A 9,010-nucleotide genomic window follows, 5' to 3' on the forward strand; every position below is an offset into this window, starting at 1 on the left:
AATCTCTCAGTCTTTTCCTACCTTAAGCACCTGCCATCTAGGTGCTCCCATGAATTCCTCACAGCAATTGTGGGTCTCCACTCCACCTGGCACAATTCTCCAATGGTATAAGCTGTATAGTAAACATTTTGAAGCATTTGGGATGTTTTTGTAGCATAAAACTATGATATACTCACCTTTTTATTATTACTGTCATCCCTGTTGTGGGGATCTTCTTCCACTTAAACTTTGTATCATTTTAATTGCTTGATTGTATATGCCTCTGCCCTGAAAGGTTGACATTGTTGTCCAACCATGTAAAGCACTTTGTGACTTTTGTTTACTCCCTAACTTGATGGTCAGGGTGGCAGTAGGTTCTCAGTCCTGCCTGTGATAAAGAATAGAAGAGACACATGTTTAGCTGGTGTTATCCTCACAGCAGGACGATTTATTCTGCCTCAGTGCTGCCTGGGGTACTATTATCCTACACAACCCAAGGGTGATGCGCCCTCTAGTGACATGGATGTGAAATTGCTGTTTGGTGACTTATGCAATAAAAGTATGTGAGTGATTACATCAATTACAATAAATAAAAGAAAATTAGAAAATAAGGTTAATTAGTTTATCCTCTTATCGGATTTCTGAGGTAAGCTGTTTTCAACCTACAGCACTTTGTTTTGATGAGTGCTTGATAAGTGGTAATTCCACTGCTCCTTGCATATGTGTTTGCCTACATAGGCCCGCACAGAGAGCAGAGACAAGAATCCCTCATTGCAAGTACAGCACAGATTAAGTGTGCCCTCCAGAGAATATGAAAATAATTTAAATTGTCTTTTTAGGAAGTATAGTTGACAGATGATTTTTTACCTGCGGTCTGCGTTGCATTTCTTATTGTCAGCAAAAAGAATGGCACAAACAGATTTCTCAGGGTTGAGGGCAGGATAGTTGCCCTCAGTCAGCCTTTCCTCAGTCAAAATATAGTCCGTCAAACTCTTGCACAGGCACCCACAACTTCCTGAGATTACGCAAGTGTGTTCACTTGACCGGAAATCATTGATCTTTTGTAATTTTACCCACTCCATAGCTAACAAGTACAATCTGGGAATCTGAAGTGTTTTCATTTTGTGGATTTCTAGTAGGTACAGGTTAGAGACTATCCTTGTTTTATAATAGGCCTACTGTTAACTTTACAACCGCTACCCTTTTACCTCCAACCACTTGCTTGAGGTGGGTCTGTTATCTAAGGGTTTATGTAGCACAAAGAGGAGCTACAAGCCAGAGTTCTACTTTGTTTAGTTAATGATTATTTCTCTAGGAGCACCTTTTAAAAAGGATCGGGAGACAGCAGACTTTCCCAGTGACAAACAGGCACCATGAAGCTGGGACGGCGTCTCTCTGTTTGTGTCCTGCTGGTACTTTCTGTGACATGGAGCACAAATGCAGGGAACATTTTGGTGTGGTACACTGAAGGCAGCCACTGGATTAACATGAAGCATGTCCTGGAGACGCTGATCGACAGGGGACACCAGGTGACGGTTCTGGTCCCCAGCGTGTCGATGTTCATGAACAGCAGTGAGTCTTCCCGCTTTCGCTATGAACCCTTCAATGTCTCCGTCTCTATGGAGGTAATTGAGGAGTTCATGGAAGAGTTCCTTCATTTCTCCATGTACGAGATGGATCATATGAGCTACTTGCAGATTTACATCAGATATATGGAAATGATGAAGGTCGATCTGCAGTATTCTTTGAAGCAGTTGGACGGCGTGGTGAAATCAGAAACCATCATGAAGAAGCTGAAGGAAGGAAATTATGACCTTCTCCTGGCTGATCCCCTCTATGCAGGCAGTGACTTAGTAGCAGAGATTTTGGGCATCCCCCTGGTCTTCTCCCTGCGCTTTTCTCTAGCCCATAACTGGGAGAGACAGTGTGGTCAGCTACCAGCTCCACCTTCCTTTGTCCCCGGTGCAATGAGCAAACTGACTGACAAGATGGACTTCTCCGAGAGAGTGTGGAACTTCCTCTTCTACGCACTGCAGGATTTTGGGATCGATAATATTTTTTGGAAAGAACTAGATAAATATTACTCTGAAGTCAAAGGTGAGTAACTCAGCTACAAGAACCACTGTTTAATGCAATTGCAATGTCACTTTTTAATTGTCAACAATTTGACATTTAAGTAAATAAACATTTTAAATTAGCCATCTCATCTTAAGTATTGGTGATACTTTTCAATGGGCGGCTGTCATCCATTACTTTTGCGTTGTGACAGGAACACCCACCAGTGCCTGTGAAGTGATGGGTAGAGCAGACATCTGGTTGATGCGAACCTACTGGGATTTTGATTTCCCTCGCCCTTTACTTCCTAACTTCAAATTTGTTGGTGGGATCCACTGCAGACCTGCTAAACCTTTACCAGAGGTAGGGCTGTCTCCACTATTACAGGCCTACTAATGTCTAATTACACCTCCACAGTATTCCTGACAAACAATGAAGAGAATGAGCCATTAAAATGCTGAGGAAATAAAATAAAATGCTTGTTGGTTTGCGATGAGATAATGTTACTCTTCTTACAGGATATGGAAAAGTTTGTGCAGAGTTCTGGAGACGCTGGCATCGTGGTCTTCAGTTTGGGATCATTCATCAACAACGTCACTACAGAGAAGGGAAACATGATCGCCTCAGCCCTCGCTCAGATCCCACAAAAGGTCAGAGGTCAACTTCTGTGTGACTACTGGAATTCACTTGAATAACCTTTGAACACAGTTTTAACGCCACGGTTACACTGTCATCACATAGCAAAGCAGTTCCAAGCAAGGAATATTTTAAAAACTCAGGAAGGCTTTTTTAAAGTGGATTTTCCAACAGTATAGTTGAAAGGAATGTTATTTGACGGGTGTCCTTCATGCGACAACTTCAAAAAACAAGTGGTGGTGAACAGGTGATGTTATGTAACTAATGAAACAAAGGCAACAAAATATTAACTGCAGCGGATTCCCGCAAATTTCAAGTCTTAAATTGATTTTCCTATCATGCTGGCATTTAACGAAACCAACACCTCTCTGGGAGATAGAAGGGAAGGGATAGAAGCTAATAAGCTTATGATGACGTAGGAAGTCAGCAGTAACACATGATTTGCAATTAATGGTAATAAAGTTATAATGACACGGTGTTTTTTTTCTAGTTGAATCAGGATATTGGTGCAGGACGTGGGTGGGTAGATAGACAACTATGCAGAGGTTTAAGGCAGGTGTGCAAATGTTGTAAAGGTAAGAATGATTTCAAAAATACAAGTTCATAGTGTGATGCCCCTCGCTCTTTCTGGGAGGTTGTCCTTTCCAGGTTGTTCTTTAGTTTAATAAATTGTACTTGTTTTATGCAAGTATCTCGCGTGGAAAGAAAAGTATAAATCAAATCAATATTTGGTGTGACCACCCCTTTGCCTTCGACGCCGCATCAGTTTTTATAGGAACTCTGCAAGCAGGGCCAAACATCTTGGAGAACTACCCACAGTTTTTCTGTGGAGTTATGCAGCCATAGATGCTTCTCTCTCTTCATGTAATCCCAGACAGACTAGATGATGTTGAGATCAGGGCTCTGGTGGGTCATACCATCATTTCCAGGACTCCTTGTTCTTCTTTACGCTGAAGATAGTCCTTAATGACTTTCGAAGTATGTTTGGGGTCGTTCCTTCATGCTGCAGAATACATTTGGGGTTAATCAGACACCTCCCAGATGGTATTGCATGATGAATAAGTATCTGCCTCAGCAATGAGAAGACCATTAATTCTGAACAAATCTTGGATTACATGAAGAGAGAGAAGCAAGTGAGTCTGCCTAAATCCACAGAAGAACTGTGGTTCCAGTTCTTGGAGGGTGGAGAGGAGGATCTTGTGGTTCACTGTGTCAAACGTTGACTTCTAGCAGGATGACAACCGAGGAGAGGGAGGCTGCTCTAGCAGTGCGGAGCAAGAAGGGCAGTCTCAGTTGAGTGGGCTTGAAACTATACTAATGAGGGTGGAGAAGGTTGTTCTGGTGGAGAGTAGAACACTGAGTGAAGACAGCAAAATGAAGTGTTTTGGAAGAAGAGAGACAGAAGGGCTGAGAGTGGGTTTCTTTAAAAGATGTTTCACTGTAGCTGCTTTAGTGTTAGGAAAAGACGATGAGGTGGAGAAAAGGAAGGAGCTCAGGAGCAATAAACTGAAGGAGGTGAGAGGGGACAGAGTCAAGAGGGAAGGCTTGCTAAGGTTAGTGCTTGTTCCTTATTACTTGGGCGTAATTATTAAATGTGCTGCTATGTATATCATGACATAACATTGGCACTGTGTTGGTCTAAAAGTCTTTTTACCATTGTTTAAAAAGGTGCTGTGGAGATACCGTGGAGAAAAACCAAAGACGCTGGGTGCCAACACCAGAATATACGACTGGATCCCTCAGAATGACCTATTGGGTAAGTAAGGCCTTCAAGACAGTAATCCTCAAGATTTATACTTTTAAATGAAATAGGGTATCCATCACTGTTTGTTTGTTTTCATTACTAATTTGACAATACAGAATCCTAAAACTGACATTGGAGAGCAATACTGTTACAAGTAAAAGTCATGCATTCAAAATTTTAAAGTAAAAAAGTCTCAAAAGTATTAGCATTGAAAAATACTTTAAGTACCAACAGCAAGAGTACTCTTTCAATACTTCATTATTACCAAGAATGTTCCAATTCAATAATATTATTACATAATATTATTGAATTATCATAACTGGATGCATTAACACATCACTATATGATGCAGTTGGAAAAAGTGGGGGTAATTTTCATTATATTATATATACATATATTCAATTCAATTTTATTTATATAGCGCCAAATCACAACAACAGTTATCTCACTATTGAGACCCCAAAGGAGGGGGGTTGAAAGGTTTCTTTCCCTAAGTGCTATTTCTGGGCAGTTGATCATAAAACTGGCCACCTCTGGCAACAGCCGAGATAAGCCTCTCGGTGCCTGAACTGTTAAAATGACAAAAGGAACACTGACCAGAGATTACAACAGCCTATCTGAACTCTTCTTAAGAGAGGTCAGGAAACCCTAAACTGCCCCCCCACACACGTAACCATGGCAACTGACCTTGCTCTTTGTTTAATTACCTCACGTCAAAGGAAAATCTCCTCGTCACACCTAGGTGTGAGGAACTCCAGGACACCCAGGAACAGCCTAAATTCCTTTGTCTAAACAGAGCACTGTCTCCTCAAGACTCAAAGCCACCTTGTTTAATTAAATAACCTTTTAGTTACTTGATTACGTTTGCCTCCATTTGAGTAGTTAGGTTACCGTGTTGTTGTTTGTGGTTTAAAGAATCTAAATAAGTTAATTTTGCAGTGTTTTAATTTTCAGCAAAGTTATCTGACTTTATTCGTTTTTTGTAACCAATGCTTTGTTCACAATACTTTCTGACACCTCCTTTAGAAATGATGATAAAGAAATGTCATCCTATACTCCTATCCATCCTATATATTAATTTTCCAGCTTGAATTTAAGGTTAAAAATGACTAAATTCCCCAGCTCCTAAGAAGATTGTTTTAGGATCAAGCAGAGCTATCCTCATGTAACCCGAGCTCCCCCAAGTGGACAAAATAAGTATTACATGCCATCGTCTGAAATAGAGCCCGAGCCCGGCCCTGGTCCGAGGCGCTCAGGCCCTAGCCCGTGTGACAGTTCATCAAAGTTCTCCGTCCGAGCCTGAGCCTTTGTTTTTTTTTGTTTGTTTTTTTCATTACACAGCGACAGCCTGCCCTATTGGCAGCCATTAAAATATGTCAGTTTTGTTAGTTATTAGTAGTTTCATTTCTTTATAAAGTCAATTTAGACAAATGTTTGGAGCATTTTTTTTTTAATGACGACCAAACAGCCGAGCCAACAGCGAGTAAAACATGTTTGATCAATTTAGCCTCTCAAATCAAGCTAATACTTTACTTAGCTACAAAACACTTCAAGTCTGTTCACACAGACAGTTTAATAAATGTTTATTTATTAAACCACAGTGAGTAAAACAACATTTTTGAAATACTACAGTGAGGCAGGCAGGCTGCTCTCAACAGCGCTCCCAAACGAAATGAGCAATAGCCTACAATCTAAATAAATTAAATAAAATAAATTAAAAACAAACTTGCAGGTTATCTTACCTTATAATGCACCAAAGAACATGGCCATTCTTTTTTCCAGTAGTTTCCAACAGTTAAACGAAAATAAAGTCCAATCAAACGAAAAGTTAGAACAGTCTCTTACAGAGCATCATGGAGAAAAAGAACAGCATCCACAGTGGAAGGTTTTAAGTGAAAAGTGGCCCGAAGCCCGGCCCCAGGGGCGTAAATAAGTCGGGGCCCGTCGGGCTCGGGCTGAAATGCAGGGCTCTAGTCTGAAATGCCTTAATGTATATGTCACTTTATATATCTGTCCATAATCTAATGCCATTCATGTATCTTGCTTATATTCTCTAAGAACATGTAACAGCCAATAGCCTATATCCAGAAAGCTAGTTAAGTTCCTCTCATCTGTGATTCCTATGAAGTGCTAACCTTTTTTAAGGTCTAACTACTGACAATTGTTCTCCTTTTTATCAAATGTTTCAAACTTAGAACGGTACAACCGTTTGGCAATTAAAGTTTGATTGTGGGAAGATATTTAATTACAATACATGCCAATAGATTTTTTTGATTAACTTTAATATGTCTCTCGGGAAACCGGAAACAAGCCCTCCGCCCGGGAAACAAAGGACTGCCCTCTGGGAACCACGCCACAACAGACAAAAGCAGCGACCCATGCTGTCTCTCTCTCTTGTCCTCTGCTTGGTCCTGGCTCTTCAACGGTCCCGAGACCCTGGGCGAACTGAATATCGGGTGGTGCCCCGCGAAACGAGAGATTTATGGATTAATATCTTCTGAATATTAAAATTCATAATTTGGTATTAATTCTCATAAATTTAATAAAACAATGTAGTCATGCTACACATTCTACTTTTGGAGACTCTAGGAACTACAAGTAAACCTGCATGCTGGGAGCGCAGTGCTCTGGTGGGGTAGTAAGGTACTATGAGCTCTTTAAGATAAGATGGTGCCTGACCATTAAGAGCTTTGTAGGTGAGAAGAAGGATTTTAAATTCTATTCTGAATTTTACAGGAAGCCAATGCAGATAAGCTAAAACAGGAGAAATGTGATCTCTTTTCCTGGTTCCTGTCAGAACACATGCTGCAGCATTCTGGATCAGCTGAAGAGTCTTAGTGGACTTTTTCGAGTAGCCTCATAATAAGGAATTACATAAATCCAGCCTAGAAGTAACAAATGCATGGACTAGTTTTTCTGCATCATTTTTAGACAGGATGTTCAAGAACTCCAAGATTCCTCACAGTGGTGCTGGAGGCCAAGGCGATGCCATCAAGGGAAACTATATCTTTAGATAATGCGTCACGGAGGTGCTTAGGCCCCAGAACAATAACTTCAGTTTTATCTGAGTTTAACATTAGAAAATTACAGGTCATCCAAGTTTTAACATCCTGAAGGCACATTTGAAGTTTAGCTAACTGATGAGTCTCATCTGCATAACAATGAAAGTTTATGGAATATTTTCTGATAATACTGCCTAGAGGAAGCATATATAAAGTGAAGAGGATTGGTCCGAGGACAGATCCTTGAGGAACTCCATGACTAACTTTGGCGTGCATGGGGGACTCATCGTTAACATGTACAAACTGAAATCGGTCTGATAAATAGGACTTAAACCATCTTAGAGCGGTTCCTTTAATGCCAATGAAATGTTCCAGTCTCTGCAATAGGATCTGATGGTCAATGGTATCAAATGCAGCACTTAGATCTAATAAAACCAGTACAGAGACAAGTCCTTTGTCTGATGCAATAAGGAGGTCGTTAGTAATTTTCACCAGTGCTGTCTGTGCCATGATGAGCTCTAAATCCTGACTGAAAATCCTCAAATAAACTATTGCTGTGTAGAAAGTCATACAGCTGTTTAGCAACTGCTTTCTCCAGGATCTTAGAGAGAAATGGAAGATTGGATATAGGTCTATAGTTGGCTAAAACATCCGATCATTTTTCAGAAGAGGTTTAATTACATCTACTTTAAAGTACTGTGGTACATAGCCTGTTGATAGAGATAGATTGATCATATCTAGTATAGAAGTGCTGACTAAGAGTAAAACCTCTTTAAGCAGCCTAGTCGGGATGGGGTCTAAGAGGCAGGTTGATGGTTTAGATGAAGAAATTATTGAAGTTAGTTGGTAAAGATTGAGGGAAGCAAAGCAGTCTAAACATATATCTGGTTCGGTTACAGTTAAAAAATAAAAAATACTCTCACTAATCTAACTGTTTTATACCAATAGGAAATTACACAGTACTTGTTTGGAATGCCACTCCCAACTTAACTCAACATGAGAAACATGTTTTTCCCAAAATATAATAGTTATTTATTAGAGTATACTTTGAAACTTTTCAATACATGCTCAAAAGCTGCTGCGATTTATTAAGTAGCAGGTAATTGGGACACAGCTTATGCCTGGCTTGGACCAACACTGTGTCTACAGGGTGAACTAAAAAAAGCACAAGTCCTTAAGGTAGGTGCCTGTGTGTATGATTGCCACCGTCCCTATGGGCTCTGATCTATCAGCCTCCACTCACAAGCCTTTGCCAAGTAGTCACATCATGGAGTTTTTCATGGGTGTTTCATGATCTTTGGTACCCTATCAGGTCACCCCAAGACCAGAGCTTTCATCACACATGGCGGCACAAATGGGATTTATGAGGCCATCTACCACGGTGTTCCCATGGTGGGCATCCCCATGTTCGGTGACCAGCCAGACAACATGATCCACATGAAGGCTAAGGGAGCTGCAGTTACTGTAGACTTGAACTTCATGAACACAGAGGACCTTAGAGATGCAGTCAATGCTGTCATCAACGAGAAATCGTGAGTTCTCTTACCTATCTGCACTTAAGGATATATATATATATATATATATTAAAAAGGGT

General features: G+C 40.5%; 1 protein-coding gene and 1 long non-coding RNA gene across 2 annotated transcripts in view; one reads left to right on the forward strand and one right to left on the reverse strand.

Moving 5' to 3' along the window:
- Nucleotides 1-9,010, forward strand: part of LOC119892488 (UDP-glucuronosyltransferase 2A2-like) — a 42,154-nt gene that overhangs the window by 29,792 nt on the left and 3,352 nt on the right. The window contains exons 4-8 of the mRNA XM_038704756.1: nucleotides 1,450-2,076; nucleotides 2,249-2,397; nucleotides 2,553-2,684; nucleotides 4,339-4,426; nucleotides 8,729-8,948. Coding sequence (XP_038560684.1) covers nucleotides 1,450-2,076; nucleotides 2,249-2,397; nucleotides 2,553-2,684; nucleotides 4,339-4,426; nucleotides 8,729-8,948 — 1,216 coding nt within the window. The remainder of the gene's footprint in view (nucleotides 1-1,449; nucleotides 2,077-2,248; nucleotides 2,398-2,552; nucleotides 2,685-4,338; nucleotides 4,427-8,728; nucleotides 8,949-9,010) is intronic.
- On the reverse strand, nucleotides 23-1,001 carry LOC119892491. Its single transcript, XR_005442558.1, has 3 exons — nucleotides 847-1,001; nucleotides 177-367; nucleotides 23-86 (listed from the first exon to the last, which is right to left on the reverse strand). It is a non-coding gene; the product is annotated as an uncharacterized LOC119892491 (long non-coding RNA).

Source organism: Micropterus salmoides, unplaced genomic scaffold (assembly GCF_014851395.1).
Source record: "Micropterus salmoides isolate LMB-PRFRI ecotype aquatic unplaced genomic scaffold, ASM1485139v1 Ms_hic_scaffold_7, whole genome shotgun sequence".
In the NCBI taxonomy this organism is placed as follows: Eukaryota; Metazoa; Chordata; class Actinopteri; order Centrarchiformes; family Centrarchidae; genus Micropterus; species Micropterus salmoides.